Source organism: Pundamilia nyererei, unplaced genomic scaffold, assembly GCF_000239375.1.
Source record: "Pundamilia nyererei isolate P.nyererei 1_Seehausen unplaced genomic scaffold, PunNye1.0 scaffold00213, whole genome shotgun sequence".
NCBI classification, from domain to species: domain Eukaryota; kingdom Metazoa; phylum Chordata; class Actinopteri; order Cichliformes; family Cichlidae; genus Pundamilia; species Pundamilia nyererei.
This window is the reverse complement of record NW_005187614.1, coordinates 53,076-72,056: the sequence shown is the minus strand read 5'-3', so window position 1 is coordinate 72,056 and position 18,981 is coordinate 53,076. Positions and strand designations below refer to the sequence as shown.

Genomic DNA, 18,981 nt, shown 5'->3' with positions numbered 1-18,981 from the left:
TTGGGGGGTTAAAAAGAAGCTGCTAATGTATGTCAACTTTCCAAAAAACCGTCCCTCTTTACCAAACTCCACCTCAAAACAAATACGCTTTTTTAATGAAAAACGGCGTATAAAACAAAGAAAGAGAAAACAAACGACAGCATTTCTGAAGTTTCCTTTTGTCATTTTCGGCAATAAATATATTCTAATGAGCGTTTCTGAAAGCACCCAGACAATGAATGGGAAGTGTCTGCGCGGCTTTTTTTGAGGCATTATTTACTTTTTGTTATCTAAACACCGATGGGGCTATTATTTGGATAACGATGAAAGAAAACATTTTGCCTTAAGGGAGGAGCGGCTTATATTGTCATCACTCAAACAATGCAACTATATTTTCAAAGTCATCAATAAAAAAAATCAAACGGCATCACTTTTTAGAAACACCTACCGGATAAGTGCACAAGAGATCCACAAAAGAGCTTCGTTTCCAATTAATGGGCAATAGACGGACCTATGGGCCAAACCGCGAGGACCCTGTGAGGGGCTATGCGGATGCCGCTATGGAGTTTCCCAGTGAGTTATGGGCATGCCTTCATGTTTTTTTCTCTGTACTCTGGCTTTACTAGTTACTCTATTTTCACTCTTTACGCAATGAGTCACTGCATGGTGGGTTGATGTTTAATGTCACCGCGGTACGTAGAAAGGCGCGTAGTCGTTCTTGCGGGCTATCACGTTATCACTATATCCTTGGGGGAGGTAAATAAAAGGTTTTGCCAAAGCACAGCGGTGATGCAAAGTGTGGAAGGTGACTGCACGGACCTATTTTTTTACACGGACCTGCACGCTGGTCGGGATTCGCGCAGAGACCAGCGCACTTGGTGGTGTATTGGATCTGTTGGACGGAACCTGAATCGTGACGCCTGCGCATGTGTTTAGTTGTTTCACGATGTGTTTTAAAGATGCTGCACCTGTTTGCGAATGTTGCAGAAAACAGGTAGAGGTAAGAGCGCATGTGAGATTTCTATTTTGGTGCCTCGCTTGGTGTGCATGACCTGCGTGCCACAGCGGTCTCTGTGCTGGGCATTTTTGAACACGCTCATCACGCTGATGACACATGGATGCTTGCATTTAGGCTTCTCGATGTACAGCTTATCCTGTATGGAAGAATATTGGTTCTGGGGTTTGGGATTTAAGCATCTGGAGATAAGTTGCTACTTTTTCCGGTTTTTCGCAGATCACAAAAGAAGAAAAAGAAGAAAAATGACCGTCCTGTGCTACAGGATTGTCATTTTTCTTCTTTTGTGCTTTACTCCCTGTAGCATAGTTATACGTTGAACCGTGCTTTAAGACTGTAATACACCCAGAGGCTCTTGATTATTTAAGATACTAACATTTAAAAATGAAATAAAGCCAATGAATTGTATTTGGTGGAACAAATGTATGATGGAGTGAATATGCATGTTTATGACAAAAAAAAGTGCTGATGAAGCAGTTGTTACTGCAAATCGCTGCTCTACATGAGGTGCTGAGTATTGAGGACTTTTTTTGTCTCGTTCATTGGGGAAATCCATCTCCACTGCTTTTCTCTAGCGTGACACAGCATACTGGAAAATGTTCAAACATGCAAGCTGAATCTGTGCTTTCTGGCACAGTCATCGCATACTTAAGTCAGCAGAAAAGAGCAAAGGGTTATCAAAGGGTGACCGCTATAAGGGATTCCAGCAGAACAGGAAATTATGTCAGACGTGTGTCATCTGATAGCTACCTATTTACAACTCTGCACTTTATCATGTGGAAGACCTGTTCAAAGTAGAAGTCTGCAAAGCATTCAGCAGCAACCATTCCACTGGTGATATGTGTTTTAAATAGGATCTCCTTATCAGCCCTGTGTGCCATCTAAAATGCTACGGTCTTTTTGCACGTGTTTGTGAGAGTTAGATAGAATAACGCATACCAAAAGTGCCAACTTTAAGTCGGCCGGTCACCTTTGCAAAGCATCTGTCACATACCTGGCCTGAAGTTTGCCATTATCCAAAGTACTGCCACTTGTGGACTGCTGATTTCAATTTAAAATAGCAACATGGTTTTGGCAGCCGTTGGCAGGCGAACCTGTTAACTTCCAGTCTGGCCGCAGTCCTGGGCCGCAAATTCCACCATCGTGGTGAGAAAGTCGAGAGTGGATGCATGTGCGTACACTTTTTAGATTGATGAATTCTCACGTAGGCAGTGGTGGAGTTGAAAAGTTCGCTGATAACCCTCAAGCTGAGTCACACACACTAACAAATGCCAGATCGGATGAAAAAAAAAGAAGCAGAGACCAGTTTGCCTCTCAAACTTGCATATGTTATTTTATCAGAGACTGCACTGGTAACTATATGTTGTTATTTTTCAAATAACAATTAAACTTTCTGTCACTGAGGGTGAAAAAGCCCAGATTCCAGTTATATAGAAGCAGATGTGCCACTGACAATCCTCATGTCACTGCCAACGAGGAAAACGGGAGGTGTAGAGGGCTGTTGACCTCTTCTTGATGTTTTCTCTTGTGTTATCACTTTCAAAAGACTTCATCTAATATTGGAAAGCATCTCAATTTGTTGTAGTTATGAGGAGGTCTGAGAACCTAATGTGACCTGTATCAGCCCCATCTGCCTGGGAAAATCATCTGTATTTTCTGTCATGCTTTTGCGTCACACAGCCAGGCTTCTGTGAAAGAGCGCATTCAACATGTGGCACAGAGGAACAAGGCTGATGCCCACATGACCCTCAAGATTTCCAAGTGTGTCGTTAGAGTTCAGAATGTGGCTTGATTTCTATGAATGTGACAAGTTTCTTTTATGCTCATGGGAAAAAGTTAGAAACACAGCTGACTAATGTCCCAGCTGTGGAAATACCCTGTTACAGCAAGGATTAAACAAGGTCATTCCTGCACTGTCATGGTATCTGCAGGTTTCTGTTCATAATGCAGCAGATCACATGGTTTCATTTGCCGAATCATGCTGTTGTGACACAGCTTAAACAGTAATGCATCACATACTAAGACTGAGCAGCTCAGTCAGTAGCAATGCATCAAAGTTAGGTACACTATTCCTAGAAAGGCTTTTGTTGGCTAACTGACACAGTCCTCTAGCCTCACATGTTCTCACACTGTACACAGGTCACAGGACAGCAGGGGTCTGAATTAAGTGTGACAACAAATAAATAGATTGTTTTGTGTTCTTCAGCATTTGAGTGCAGTTTCCTTTAGCTGATGTCTCTTCTGTAATTGTGTATTTAAAATAGCTGTCACAATTTTATCACTTGGTAGAATTACTTTTTCTGGAGGACCCCTGGCTATGCGGCTATACGTACGAAAATTCCCAGAGGGGTAATAAGTGAGGAAAAAAAGAATCTGGATGGCTCCACTGAGATGATCTGACCTGGTTCTGTTAGCCAGTGGTGGTTATGTTGCTTGCATGGTTTAGGTCCACTTGTTTCCTCAGCAGGTCTCTGTAAATCATCTGCTGTGGCCTTTGTAGGCACCAGCTCTTAACCCAGTCGGACACCAATGGTAGAGTTTGGGCTGGCGTGCTAGACCGCGCTCAAACATCAAATGAGACGATATCGTTTGGTGGATCAATGTTCCATCCTTCCAGTAGAGTTACAGATAGTTGAAGTACCAGTACCAAGGAGCACTGAGGTACAGTATCTTACTAAGATACTTTATTTTTTCTTATAATTTGTTTTCAGAATGATGGACCTGACCTGGGCAGAAGTGTTACTTTAAGACTATGTAGAACATTTGCTCTGCTTGCTTCTTTGTAAAGTTTCCCAGCCATTGGCATCAGAGCCTGTGCCTCTTGGTTTGTCTGGTTACGTTAGGCTGCTCTATGAACTAGATTACTTCATATTTTGTATCGGTCTGGATTTAGGTTTCTGTTTGTTTGCTCATGCTGGTTAGACGGATGCACAAAAACATCAAGAGGCTCATCTTCTCCCTGTTCCCCTAAATAAAATATTATTTTGACGTGAAGCATGTCATGAAAGAATGGTCAAAGTTGACCTACAAACAAGCAGAGAAGTAAAACAAATGGAAAATTACCAGCCTCACAGCTCTTTACCTGAGGGGTGACCTGCAGAGTCCGCATGAGAAAGACATTTTAAAATGTTAGTGAAACAATGAACCATGCTTAACTGTTAATGTGCATATCACTTGCACATTGTGGTGTCACAGACAAAAGTTTAGATTGTGCTTATATTTGACTATGCTTATCCCTTATATGTCTGAAGTCCTCCTGAGTGCCATGATTATAATATGGCTGTTATGCCTTAAACTAAACTTATATTATTCAGTATTCCCACTCTTTCTCTCACAGCTGTTGTCGTCTTACAAGTGCAAATTATGCACCAAGCCATGCTGTTAACTTGAAGATGTATATATGGATGGTAGAGAAAAATCTGATATGATTCCAGCATAAAAATTATGTAAATGCTTAACTGCAACATGCAATAAAGACAGATTTATCACTAGAAACACAGCGGATGGTTTGAAAACTAAGTTACGTTTCTTTTGTTAATGAAAATGTAAAACGTGTTTTCAGCTCAGAAGAAACTCAGTGTCACAGTTTCAGTGCTGGTACTGGACATGTGAAGTGGTATCAAACCATCGGCAGACTTTGATGAAATGTGTTTGTGTGTCCGTTGTGTGTGATAAGCAGGACTGCTTGCCTTGCTGTTGTTAGTGTTGGACTGGACCCAGCCAGGCTTGTCATCCCCACTGAGGCCAATTTGTGACCTGAGGGTCCTGAACCATTTCATACAGGAAGCACGAGACGCAGAAGGTGCTATGGTGAGAGGAAAATGTATGCATGCATTCAAACCTGAGAGCAGCTGAAGGTTGCTTTATGTTGTCCTCTAAAGACTCTTTGTCTGCTGAAGTCATCAATACTCTCTCTCTCTTTTTTTTTGCAGAAGTCATGTAGAGAAGGCTGTGGCCTGTCCCAGTCTGTCACCGTCCCCCAGACTACAGTAGACTTTGATGTATGGGAGAAGAAAAATGTAAGTAATCACTGATGGCTGCTGGATGTTAAGCAGCAGATTTAAATCAGCTATCAAATTCGGTCGACCTGTGGGCAAAGCCGTAGTACCTGTTCATTTCTAATCTGATCATTATTACTGGCTCCGTTTGTTCTAGTCTTTAAATCCTGCCCCCGGTTTTTTTTTCCTGCAAGGCACAGGAACAAGCCCAGGAGGTGCAGACTGGCTTATGGTTGTTACAACAGTCCCTCAACACGCTACAGACGTCGGTCACCAACACAGCAATGCACAGTCACATAGACAACACCATCAGAAACCTGCTCAGCATCAACGCTGTGCTGCGTAGTCTCAACATCCAGGTGAGTTGGAGAAGCTTCCCAGGTAGTAATTCAGGAATAACAGGTCAGCAGCTGCCCAGCAAACATCACTGTGTTGTCACTGTGTACATGGGCAAATGGTCATGGTCAGGTGCCAAAATGTGCAATATTTGGTTCACAACCAAAGGGGATCTTGCTTTGATATCTGATTGTTGTCCATTTAGACCCTCTTTAATGAGCAGTATAAGCTGTGGTAGTGGGTTTTGAAAGCAGTCAGCTAATTTAGTCGGGTCAGGCATGTGCAGAGGTGCAGTGCTATTTGTTTTAGTAGTGGAGCACATCAGTCAGGCACTTTTGAGTTATCTGCTTCTAAAGCTCTACGTTTTTGACCATTATTCAACTATAACTAAGCAAATGGGATCAAACTGACTTTAAAAATATATGAAGTCTTCTGTCTAACCATGCTTATCACTCCTTACTTGTTGCTCACCGCTCTCTCCTCCCTGGACACATCTACTCTCTCTTTTCACATTACTTCCTGTGGGATATATGTCCATGCACTCCCTAACTATGATGCCATCTCTCTCCCTCTCCTATTCTCTGGTGAATTTTGAATTCTACTGCATGGATTTACAAAGATAATATCAGAGTTAGAGAACTGCAGCAGTTTGACACTTCAGTAGTGTATATTCAATTCAGCACCAAATCACAACAACAGTCGCTTTGCAAGGTAGACCCTACAATAATACATACAGAGAAAACCCCAACAATCATATGTGCCTACTATGAGCAAGCACTTTGGCGACAATGGGAGGAAAAAATTCCCTTTTAACAGGAAGAAACCTCCGGCTTTAGCAAAAAGGAAAGTTTTAAGCCTAATCTTAAAAGTAGAGATAGTGTCTGTCTCCTGAATCCAAACTGGAAGCTGGTTCCACAGAAGAGGGGCCTGAAAACTGAAGGCTCTGCCTCCCATTCTACTTTTAAATACTCTAGGAACAACAAGTAGGCCTGCAGAGCGAGAGCGAAGTGCTCTAATAGGGTGATATGGTACTACAAGGTCATTAGTATATCACAGATTTGAGAGCAGAAGAAAAAGAAACGGATATTAAATGATTTGTGGTTTGCACAGACAGTCTGCACCAAAGTAAAACATCTTTGGGTGCTTTAAAAGCTACTTTTGGAATTTCCCTCTCAGAACACAAACATAACAGTTTAACACTAAATTTAACATTTTAAAAAAAGCATGTGTTGTCACAGTTAATGTGATTTGTGTTCAATGAACGAGTGAGTAACTGGTACTCTGGGAGATGGCTCCAGCTGTGAGTGCAGTGCCAAAACTTTGTCCTGCAACTTCCCCGTGTTCTCACACTGCACGTTTTGAGCCAAGTCCCCTCCTGCTCTTCACTTATGATGTTAATATGTGAATGAAACCAAGCAGAATAGACTGAGCTGAACTTTCAGGCTTTCGGTTGCATTTCTACCTTAATATTGATACATAATTAAAATATTTACAGAAGTGTGCACACAGCTGTTAATGGGACTTTGTTAGTGTGTCACTATCAGTGTTTGAATCTTAAACTGCGTAATACTACATTTATTTATTACAGGCTGCAGCAATAAAAGGGCCCTCATGTCATAAACATTCAGCCTCCTTTCATTCATCTTAAGTGCTACACTGTTTCCATAGAGAAACTGATGTGTAAAACCTGAGCCTCCACAATATTACTGTTACAAGGACATCACTTGACCCTCATTGCGTGTGCTAACTTTGGAGCCACTAATTTGTGCGGCTCTTAGTAGTTGAATATTGGAACAGACTGCATCTTTATATATAAATTAGTGCACCATGAGTCCTTCCACCCCTATGGTTCATTTTTGGGAATGCTCTTTGGTAAACAGGATTTTTGATGTGAAAAGAAGTTTTTGCACCTGTGCAGATGTTAGTAAATCTAGCCCTAAATACCACGATCACAACTTTGACCCCACATTTTTTGTTGTTGTCTGTCTTAATAACTGTGATAACCAATCGAGCCAGCTGTGAATATTGGCTCGAATTTTGTCATTTGGGGGAAAAATTGGTGAAGCATCAGCACAGTGTGTTCCAGCACATCTACGCCTCTGGACATGTGCTGGGCAAGATTAGGAAAAGGCATTGCAGAAGAGTGATGCATGTTTTATTCTTATCATTGCTACTTTGCATAAACCATATAAAAAAATAATATTACTGTTAAAAAATCTGGCACTGGAAAATGTGGGGAAAGGTATGTACTTGATGATTAGAGACAGTTTATTTGTTTCTAAGATGGTCTCACTTATTGCATTAAAGTGAAATAGAGACTCTTTCTTTGGCAACAGACAAACGGAGCACAGTCACAGACATTCAGGTCCAAACTGTCCTGAAGGACAAACTCGTGTCGTAAGAACATGACTCAGGGGTCACATCGTGTTTCTTTGTATTCTCTTTCAGGAATTTACACCACCAGCAAATGCAACAGACCTTGAGGGAACATGGAGGGTGTCCTTAGCAACAGATCTGCTTCAGGTCCACGTCAACTTCCTGCGAGGCAAAGTGCACCTTCTTCTTTCGAGTGCACAGGCATGCAAGCCAGATGTCAGCTGATCGACCGATCGCCCCATCCCGGGCGAAGAAATTTGTGTTTCCAAAGGCAAGAGGAGAAATGTGACACTGGTTAACCTGCACGCTGCTGGAAGCGGTGTGGAATGAGAAAGACGCAGCAGTCGTCGCATGCAGAGGAAGAGCTGAAAGGATAGGACTGTCTCAGCAACGCTTTGGATGGACAGGAGATGAACGCACCTTGGAAAGTAGATGTGACTCATGGACACGGTGACAAAGACCAAAGTGATGCTTTTGGGAAGCACTGCTCCAATAGCTGTTTTACTGGCACTCTCTTGCACTTTGTGTGTGAATGTACTTCAGTGTGGGTGAGCTAAGACTGAACGTTTCAGTGTCGTCCGTGTGCGTCTGTTTTCAGTGAGTCTGACCCTTACACTTATTTCTTTAGAGGGAAACACCCAGTTAATACTGACTACACCTGGGCATCAATTTCACTACTGGAGGCAGAAACTAACGTGGCCTCACTCATGGTTTCCACATTTTTCAACTTTGCCTCACAGAATCAGTCTCTCAGATTTTTTTCAGTGAATATTTTAATATATTTTTAAGTTGAGGAATTACTATTTATACAGATTTTTCTACTTTAAGCTCAATCTTTGACGTAGTGTCAGGTCTAACATGCTAGTTGGGCTCTTTGTCATGTTTTGTTGTGTAACACTGAACACATTTGCAAAGGTGTTTGCTGCTCTTTCTTTAGTTTTTTGATGATTGTGTGTACCTGATTGGCTGTTTGACACTGCATGTCCTTTCCAAATAACAAAGGCTTACATAGCTGATGTTCAGTTCCAGTGAGTTTGGGGGTGTGAGAGGTCAGTGAGGAGAGTTACATGAGAACTGTGAAGCTGCTACGTCATTGTCCGTGTTGTTGTTTTTGCCTGACTACACTCACCCAGTCTCTACACGCTGATAGCCAGACTGTCTGGAAAAACGTACAATTTACATCCTGTGTGGCTGTAATTGCAAATAGTTTTCCAGAGGCTGACGCGACACCGTCTTCTCCCTCCCTCTATTGTTCGTCATCAAACCTCAGCCAGGCAATCAGTGAGCCCTGGGAACTCGAGGCTTTCTGTAAAATGGATGCTCAACTGTTTCAGATTAGTTAAGTGTTCTTCCTTGTTTTTTCCCTTATTTTTATATCTTGTCGTGCAAGTGCAAGATGTTTTTAAGGATGTTTGTATGCGTTTTCTTTCCTGTTTTGTGTTGTTTTGTCCCATCACTGTATGATTCCCTATTTAAATACGAAATGTTGTTCTCGGATAAAGAAAGGATGGATGGAAACACAACAAAGGGGAAGTTTTTGCATCTCGTTCATTATTTTTGCCTTTTTTTTCCCCTCTCGATGGGGTGAACAAGCAAGCACAAGTACAAGCTGCCACAGCAGAATTTACTGGTTCCACATACAAATTTTCCAGCCACGAATACAGAAATAACAGTTAAAGAAAGATACACTCTGGCAAGTTTTTATTTTTACCCAGATTTCAAACAATCCAGCATTCATTATATACATTTTGAGTTTTGAGACACAAATCACATTTAAACAGAGTCTACGTCTCAGTGACCCTCAGCTGAACTCACACTGTAAACAATTTGACAAAACACTGTTGTGATGGAGCTATAGAAGTTAGTCTGCAGAGTACGGTAACAACTTCCTGGCATGTTTATTGTAGCTACTACTGCCACCTAGTGGAGATTTACAACAATAACACCTGTTTGCTGCTTTCTTATCGGCATCTTTAAAACCTGAACACACAAACATTAAACACATAAAAAAAAAAGTTGGCACAGCCACATATGTATAAATTATAGTGCACACTAGTGTTGCTCCAAAGCATGCAGGCTGAAAAATGTATACAACACAAGAATAGCAAAGGTGGCTCTCCACATAAACTCAGTGTTTGTGATCTACTGGTTAACGAGGGAACAAACAGGGCCTGAGGACTAATGGAGAATCTCAGGCTGATCCACAGGAAACCCCCTGATTGGTCACTGAGCGTCAGGATAGAACACCTTTATGTGAATGGCCGAATTGTTACGTGTACGCGTCATCGGCTCTCCGGCCTCGTCCGGATCTTCGGGCTCCAGGTCGTCCACAAGCTCCACTGTGGAGGTGTTGGCTGCCAGCTGTAGCGCCCCCTGACTGCTGGCCTGCAGCTGAAGGGCAATGTTAATAGCCCGGTTGATGGCCAGGCCCAAGCCATGAACACAGATCTCTCTGTGACCCCCACCTTCTAGAAGCTTCTGACAGCGCGCCAGCTGAGCCCGGAAGTCCGTCTTCATGTTGACGTAGACGTCGTTGCGTCTTTTTGGGAGCTTCCGGGGAAGACGCTTCCTTAGTGTGTACTCCACTGGGTCCATCTCAACAGCAGGTGAGCTGGAGTCTGTGTGTGCAGGGCCCGTCTGAGGGATGGAGGACATACTGGGGTTGCGTGGCTCCGTCATGTTTAGATTTGTGCCAGGGGATCAAGTTGAGGTAGCAGGTGGGGCCACACGAAGAAGCTGAGGAAAGTAGACAGAAGGTGGTGTAACATGGTCAGATTAGCCTCAGGATACCTTTCAGAAATACTATTCAGAATGGATCTAACGCATCATCTCTATATCTGCACATAGAAAACCGACAGTAAGGTGACATATACACAACATTTCAACATTTAAGCATCCGGAGTCTCTACAGCATTTATGTTCACCCTGGACAGCAATCATGAGGTCATGCTGGATTTATTCTCAGCTCAGAATAAAATCTACAGTATGTAGTGATGTTGTTGCCATGTTGCTCTGTGGACATGAAGGCAGCCGTCAGGTTGTCAATAAGCTGCTCGCCACGGTATGTAGTAATCACTGTTTCAAAAAACCTGTACTGAGCTGTGGACAATCATTTATCTGTGGACTCACTGATGGAAATTTCCTGTTATTTATGATTCATCCCATTCTTAAAAACCCATTTCATCATGATGCCATGCTGGAGATGATGGGAGTATTTCTGATGACGGTGGTGCAGCTGAAACACATTTAAGATTCTTGCATTTTATCCATCAAGTTTATCATCTGTTAGTAAATTTGAAGTTGAATAAATGTATCTGTAGTTTATCTGCAGTATCTGCTCAGTATTTACCCAGTGGTAAACAGTCTACCCTGTAGTGCATGTTTCTGTCATGCATTTTCCATTTCACTTAGTGGAACTTAAGGACTCTGGTTAAAAGGCTAAGCTTAAAGAGAATAAGTAGGAGTCACATTAGCAAATATAGTCACTTCCTGTAAAATCTCAGTTAATTTATATCGTTTCGTTGGTAGCAGGAAAATTACCTTAAGGACACACGAATACAAATCACCTTATTTGTGCATGACTAGATAAACAATTAATGCATAAAAAATAAATCAAATAATATTTTTAGATTTTTAATCATCTTGTGGTTTGCAGCTGTTCAAGCTGGCCCAAGATAAAAATGAATTCAACAACAAAAAGAGCGAAAGATGAGAACGGTCCCTGTATAACTCGAGTAATCAGTTTCGAAATGAAAATACATACAAACATCTACAGATACGCTCACCTGAGCTGTGCTGGTGAGCTCATATAGTTATCACATCTTCCAGTAACGATAACATCCGTATCCCGAACAAACCCAGTGTCTCAATCTAACATTAATAAAGATGTATTTTTCTAGGAGCAACTCGCTAACAACGTGCTAACGCTATAAACAACAGTGCAGTGGCTAAGCTAAGCGTGTAAATGAAACACGAGTGTTTCCTCGGTGTCACTCCATCCTGGGAGTACTCTTACCTTCAGAGCACAGACTCAGGTCACAATGTTTCTTTATATCATGGCCAGTTTATACGGAGCATGTTTTTTAAGCTGTACCGCAAGCTTCCCTAGATAAACTGGTAGTTTATTCTCTGCGTACCGGAAGCTCGATAACTGGCTGGGAAAAGGTGGGTCACAGCGCCGCCTTCAGGCGGCTTTAAGACTTTCTGAAATAAAATGAATGAACGCAAAATACATAAACAGCGAAAACAAGAAGCTTTATATTCAGCACACACGGACTCGAACATATAATAACAAAAATAATTCAGAATATTTACCATCTGCAATTCTTCTATTTCTTTATGCTTCATCTTAAGGATAAACGTTGATTCCAACGTGTGCCTTGCCTTTTCTGATATCTGATCCATTCGAAGTTAGGAAAATGAAAACGGAAACTTTGTTCTTGGTAATTTGCCGTTATTTATTTATTTATTTATTTATTTATTTTGTAAATTATAAAAGCTAAGAGACTTGTCACGTGGTCATTAAACCAAAAGTGAAAAATGATCATAGTTCCCCAACACCAACAGAATAGCAGGAGCGCTCTCACTGCTGCCACATTTGGAGATCTACAGGACGGTTTGTCCGTAAATTTACTGCATAAAGAAGAAAAAAGCCTGAAGCAGAAAAGAAAAAGCAGAGCTGTTATGTAAAGGTGAGTTGTTTTAATACTGATGTTTTGTAACAGATATCTCAGTGTGTGTGTCTGCGTATCATCTGATTTATGATTGTTTTAGGAATTCTGTCGCATAATAAGAACATTTTAATAAGTGCAGCAGAGAGAAGCAGCTGGTTCAGTCTAAACACCATTAATGTTGTAATGACAAACAGTTTTATGCATCACAGAGGGATCGATAAATTGATTTCCGGGTTGAGAACGGTGGGTGCTGGATGACGACGCAAGATCTTTCCTGAGTCTGCGCAAAGGGCGTGTGCTTATTCTGCAGAATGACTACATTTACCTTAGAATATTTAAATATATTGTAATGCTTTTCTAATTTAATGCAGGACTTAAAATACAGGACTCTTACTTGCTTATACTTCATTAAAGTATCTGAGTAATCTGAGTACTCCTACTCTGCAGAGCAGTTAAAATAATTTAAATAATGACTTTATTTGTAAAGCACTTTACAAAGAGTTTCAGACTTCAAATAAAAGCCCCACACAGTAATCCAACATAAAATAATTTTCTGTCTTCTGTGTTGTGCCACTTTTTAAGTGATATCTTCTGTATTAGGCCTGCAGGATTGCACAAGTGCCTTAAATTCACACCCTTCTTAATAAGATATTTTTTCCCATTTACCCTTTTTTTGATTGTCAGGGTGGTGGCCTTTGTGGTATACAGACTTTCAGACTTTCCTCTTATTACTTTGAGAGAGAAGATGCCTATTTAAACTGGACAGGAGGATGGGATGACAGGGTTTGACAGGCAAGGAACTACTTTCCTGAAACAAAAATACTGTCCTCATGAGAAAATATTTATGTGATGACTTCACTTGTTGTGTTGATGTAAAAGTGCTTTTGGGTGCATTGGGTTGTGACTATGATGCAGATGAGTGGAGGCTGTCCACTGACAGCACAAAAGCCAGCTTAAAATGTCTCCTGCTGCATACTGGAAATTAGTTTGCATCCAGGCCAGTCGGCAATTCTGTCCAGTTAAAAGGAACCTGTGAAAAAAATTAAATTGTGTTGGAGAAGCATAAACACAATGAGCAGAAATGTGAAAAAAAATGGATTTGCACAAAAGTGTATGTGATTGAATATTTTTATTACTGCTTTTGAATCCATCATCATCTACTTTCTGGAAAATGGCAGATTTAAAAAAATAAATAAATAAAAAAATTTGCTGGGCAGTGAAAAAAAAAGCAGTAAAGATTGATTTTTAAAGTTTTAATGTAATGAAGTAACAATATCATGTTTTAGTAAAAAGGCTTGATATTAAGTGCATCCTGTGAGCAGCAATTATAAGTAAAATGCTTTATTATTATTAACATCACTAATCCCCCACAGATCCTGATCCTGCTCCTACCACTGCATGGAGGGAGAAACCGTGCATGATAAATGAACAGCTCAACTCTCGGCAACATAAAATCAAACAAAGAAAACTCCTTTGAGGCTCCCGAAGAAATGGACAGCAGTGAAACACTGTCTGTTGAGACGTCTATGAACACAAGTAAGTGAAAGGAATTTACTGAAAAAAAAATAAAGAAATATTTCAGATATTCAGTGATCACACTGTTGATGTGATTTTACAACAACTGTGAAGTGGAGATATCATGTCTTCCCTGCCATGTAGTGGAAAATATAGTGGGCAAGAGTAAAAAGTATTTAAAGTACATAACAGTGTGTTATTTTTTGTACACACTTGTCTTAACATGGCCATTATCTTGTCCAGCTTTAGACTTTAATACATCAGCTAGAACAGTGCACAGCATTTCTGCAGGGCCTTTAAAAAATTCCAGGGATTTTGCACAGGGACCAGTTCCCACAGAATCTAACTTCTGGACAACATACTGGAATGTAACTTTAGACCTGTGGATCAGCATTTTGAATTGTCTCAGAGGAAGCACTGTTCATTAGGCAGTAACTACCCATATGGAAAAGATATATATAAATCTTATAAAGTTTCTATCTGTCTTGTGTGAAACTTGTATGAAAAGCATACAAGAGTGAAAACAGATATAAGATCCCTTGAAAAATTATATAATGAAACTTGTATGTTTTGGATACTTCCTAAAACAATATATGAAAGTAATGAGAAAGTGGCCACTTTCATGAGTAATCACTTATAAGTTTTTACTATTTCTTTTCCATATGGGTAACCTCCACTAAACTCTACTATAAAAATATAGGATAAAACTTAACATAAAACCAAATTGTATTTCTCTTCTTACACATGTTGAACTAAAATCCAGTGAGAAGCAAAAGATATATATTAATAATAATATACAACAGCTAACAAGATTACAACAGTCATACAGTATTCATACCATACTGTGTGAAAAACTTTCAGTCATTGTGGCCCAAAAAAAAACTAGATGAGGATATTTTAAGGTTCTTGCATAAAGAAAATCATTAATTGATTTAAAGCATGTTTTAAATGGCCTTTTAAAATGCCAGTATTTTGTTAAAATTAAGATTCTCTGTATCCACAGAGACACAGCTGGAGAGGTTACTGGAGGACCTGGGCTTGGAGCAGTACTACAGAAAGAAACTATCACTCAGCAAAATACTTGAGATCACAAAGAGAACCATCACTGATGAACCTGCAAAGTGTAAATCAGACCAACTATGGCATTTTCTAAAGAAACTGATGATGGTTAATGTGACAGCTAGAAATGTGACATATACCTCAGAGTGTGACTCAAGCAGTGATGAGGATTCAGGAAGTACAGAGTTTGATTCTGACAGTTCAAACACAGAGGACAAGGTGAACCCTCTTGATATAGTCACTGCTCTCTTTCTGTGTTCTGATGGTTTTCTGCAGCAGGAAATGGCACTAAAAATGTCCACATGTCAGTTCTCTGTTCCTCTGCTGCTTCCCAATTGTGACACCAATCAGTGCACACTCATGCTGTGGGCCATGAGAGACATTGTTAAAAAGTACAGACCTCAGTCTCTGTCAGAGTCCAAGGGCTTCATTGAAGACAGAATCGTTCTGTCTGAACTTCCAATGATCTCTTTTGTCAGACTGGGTGAGTGCTCCTCGTCCAAGTCAGAGATTCTCAATAAGCTTCTGAGCAATTCTCAGCAGTACCATGACACCTTTGTTCATCGCAACATGGAGTGTGGTGACAGTCCAAGAAGAATATCCAACGGACTGACTGAAATTACTTGGTATCTTCCTGGTGGAAACACAAACAATGATATTTTCAGTCAGCCAGTGGCTGTAGCTAACCTTCGTGGTGACATTGAATCCTTTCAAACACAATACTCCTTTCTGTGTCAGACATCTGCTGCAGTTTTTGTGTTCTTTGACCATTTAGGCTCTGAATCTGAATTCAGTCTCCTTACCAACCAACAGCACAAGGCACAGATCTTCTTAGTGGGTAACAATTACAGCAAGCGGTTCAGTAAAGATGCTTTAGAAAAAGTAGCAAACAAATTGGGCTTGACTAATGACAAGATCACAATTATTAGGAAGAAACAGAAAAATGAAGCAGACTTTGTGAAAAGTTTGAGAAAAAAAAGTCAGTAATGTGGTGGAAAACTCAAAGATTAAGATGACAATAGAGCAGATGGCAGACATTGCCCATGAACTGGGAATCCTGGTTGATGAAGACTCTCCAGAGTGCCAGATATCAAGGAAAAATGCAGAAGCCATCACTGCTGAAATTCAATATATCCATAGATTCAAAGAAGATCAGCTTCCACGACAAGGTGAAATATGGAAAGACCTGACCTGCTTAGAGAAGGAAGAATTTCTAACTTCTAAACTTCTAGAACTTCTAAAAGTTGGCTCCAAAAATATAGCAGATTACAAAAGCGAACTTCAGCTACAAAAAGAACAACTGCGGAAAAAGCAGAACTCTTATGATATGTCAAGAGCTATGGAATGCTTCATCAGTGCAATATCAAGCCCAGGAACAGAGAGGTTTTATTTCCTGAAATGGATGCAAATGATCCTCGATAACATGTCTCGTATAAAACTGTCTCAACTTCATGAGAAATATAAAGAAAAATGCAAGAACTCTGAGGAGATCAAAGAAATTGACAGACAAATTTCCAACAGCTCACTGGGGACTGAACACTTCTTCCGTGAAATGGGTCAGATCTATGAAGCTTCACTGTCCCTTCCACAAACAGATCCAGCACGTCAACAGCTGCAGCATCTGCCCAAACTGTGTGCAGAGTTGTTGCTTGATGGATTTCCTCTTGAGCTTGTAGATGGAGATGCATCCAACATCCCTCTCAGATGGGTGAGTGATGTTCTCTCTCAGCTCAGTGACTTGGTGTCTCCAAACAGAAAGATCCTGGTAGTCACAGTTCTTGGAGTTCAGGGCACAGGAAAGTCCACTCTCCTTAACACCATGTTTGGAGTGCAGTTTGCAGTCAGCAGTGGTCGATGTACTCGAGGTGCCTTTATGTTGCTCATCAAAATCGATGAATATATGAAAAAAGTCCTAAACTGTGACTTCATGGTGATCATTGACACTGAGGGCTTAAAGTCACCAGAACTTGCGCAACTAGACAACAGCTATGAGCACGACAATGAGCTTGCTACACTTGTTGTGGGGCTGAGTGATGTCACCATTGTTAATATTGCAATGGAGAATTCAACTGAAATGAAGGACATCCTACAAATAGTTGTGCATGCTTTTCTCAGGATGAAGAAGGTGGGCAAAAAGCCGAGATGTGTGTTCGTTCACCAGAATGTGTCCGATGTTTCAGCCCATGAGAAGAACTTACGAGACAGGAAACTGCTCCTGGAACAGTTGAATGAGATGACCCAGGCAGCAGCCAAAATGGAAAAGAAAGAGGAGAACAAGAGCTTCACTGATGTGATGGAGTACAGTCCAGACACTGGGAACTGGTACATTCCTGGACTCTGGAATGGAAACCCACCAATGGCACCAGTCAATGCAGGGTACAGTGAGGCTGTATATGAGCTCAAGAAAAACATCATCCAACTGCTGGGAAACTGTGAGTCATCTGCTAATGATATCTCTGAGTTTACAGAGTGGATAAAGAGCCTGTGGACTGCAGTAAAGCATGAAAACTTCATCTTCAGCTTCAGAAACAGCCTCATAGCTGATGCATACATGAGACTCTGCACAGAATTTAACAAATGGGAGTGGGAATTCAAAAAAGAAATGTACACCTGGGTAACAAACGCAGAAACTAGAATTGCCAATTTTGGTAAAGTTGCTGTAAAATCTGAATCTTCTGACATGAGAGAATTTCTCACATGTTTGAAAAGTGAAGCCTCCACAGTGCTTTCCACATGGGAGACAAAGCTTCTAGAAAATCTGACACAGTATTTTCAGCAAACAGAGGGTCATGTTTATCTGGTTGAAGGATGCAAAGAGGAATTCTTAAACAGTGGAAAGAGCCTTCGAAAAGAAATGGAGAGATCTGTTTTTAATCAGCTCACAGCAGCAGCAGAAAACAGACAGGGAATGAAAGAAATTGAAAAAATTAGAAAGAACCATACACAAGAGATTGAAAATGCAGTTTGTGTGTTGATAGATAAATGCAAAAAGAAAAAAGTCCAGATGACAGACAAAGAGCTGGAAAAAGAGTTTGATAAGATGTGGAATGAAACACTGGTGAAACTTTCTTTTTCTGAACAAAAGATCACAAATGTCTTCATTCTTCTGGAAGATTGTGGAAAAGAGCCTTTCAAATATACAAGTGAGAACATACATCGCAGACCTATACATGCAGTGGCTAAATTGTACAACATTCAAGTTCTCATTACAGCTGTACAAAAACTGGCTGACAGCATCATAGATCACTGCACTCAGTTTGTGAGTGAAACAGTAAAAAGAAAAAACAGTTACACTGACACTTACATCCAGGAGATCCTACACATGATTGATGAGAAACTACAAAACAATCAAGATGTTAGGACAGAAATAGAGTTTGAAGTTTCCCTGAAACAGCACATCTGTGGATTTGCAGCCAGAGAGTTTCAGAAGATGCACGAAGATTTCATCCAAGCAAATGATCCCTACAGATGTCTGATGAAAAACAAGGAAAAGTTTCGTGACGATTTCAAAGATTTATTCCATGAAAGAGACCAGTGTCAGAAGAATTCACCAACAACTGTCGTTCCGAAATTCACTGTTACTGGATTTATTTTCAAAAGTAAGCGATTTTAAAAACTATGTGAGCTATATTGACTCATATGAGAAATATGTCAAGACATGGATACTAAACCAAATAGTGGAGCATTTCTCAACTGTGACAACAATATCTGAGTTTGAGGACCGACATCTTCAATCATTTATCAGAAACATAAATTATGCAATTAACAAGGCCCAAAGAGGAATGGGTGATGATTTGAAGACATTTGTTGAAGATATTTGTAAAGAACTTTGTGATAAACTGGTCATTTCCCAGGATGCTCTTGGTGATTTCATGATGCTGAACAATGCTGACAAAGAACAGTTTGCTGACTGGTTCACAGTCTCTGTGAATGAGATGGCACAAGACCTCAGAAAAGAGTTTCAAACATTGAACTTTGAAGTGAAACTACAGCATCTCCATGTGCAGCCCCAGAATGAGCTTTTCAACAA

The 18,981-nt window shown here is 40.5% G+C and overlaps 2 protein-coding genes and 1 pseudogene across 7 annotated transcripts; 2 read left to right on the top strand and 1 right to left on the bottom strand.

Moving 5' to 3' along the window:
• Positions 1 to 481: 481 nt before the first annotated feature.
• Positions 482 to 9,217, top strand: epoa (erythropoietin a). Of its 4 annotated transcripts, none has more exons than XM_005748089.1 (5): positions 482 to 552; positions 4,674 to 4,804; positions 4,927 to 5,013; positions 5,187 to 5,351; positions 7,777 to 9,217. In XM_005748089.1, exons 1-5 carry the CDS (start codon positions 540 to 542, stop codon positions 7,927 to 7,929), a joined length of 549 nt encoding a protein of 182 aa, XP_005748146.1. In that variant the 5' UTR covers positions 482 to 539; the 3' UTR covers positions 7,930 to 9,217. The 4 variants fall into 4 exon arrangements, with proteins under 4 accessions (XP_005748146.1, XP_005748145.1, XP_005748144.1 ...); XM_005748088.1 differs by having other exon boundaries at positions 4,671 to 4,804; XM_005748087.1 differs by lacking the exon at positions 482 to 552 and adding an exon at positions 640 to 979.
• Positions 9,218 to 9,588: 371 nt separating this feature from the next.
• On the bottom strand, positions 9,589 to 12,086 carry pop7 (POP7 homolog, ribonuclease P/MRP subunit). 3 transcript variants are annotated; one of them, XM_005748084.1, is made up of 2 exons: positions 12,019 to 12,086; positions 9,589 to 10,440 (listed from the first exon to the last, which is right to left on the bottom strand). In XM_005748084.1, the coding sequence occupies exon 2, from the start codon at positions 10,381 to 10,383 to the stop codon at positions 9,928 to 9,930; it is 456 nt and encodes a 151-aa protein (XP_005748141.1). In that variant the 5' UTR covers positions 10,384 to 10,440; positions 12,019 to 12,086; the 3' UTR covers positions 9,589 to 9,927. The 3 variants fall into 3 exon arrangements, with proteins under 3 accessions (XP_005748141.1, XP_005748140.1, XP_005748142.1); XM_005748083.1 differs by lacking the exon at positions 12,019 to 12,086 and adding an exon at positions 11,720 to 11,891; XM_005748085.1 differs by lacking the exon at positions 12,019 to 12,086 and adding an exon at positions 11,490 to 11,628.
• Positions 12,087 to 13,867: 1,781 nt separating this feature from the next.
• LOC102211166 (up-regulator of cell proliferation-like) lies at positions 13,868 to 18,958 on the top strand (annotated as a pseudogene).
• The last annotated feature ends 23 nt before the right edge of the window (positions 18,959 to 18,981 follow it).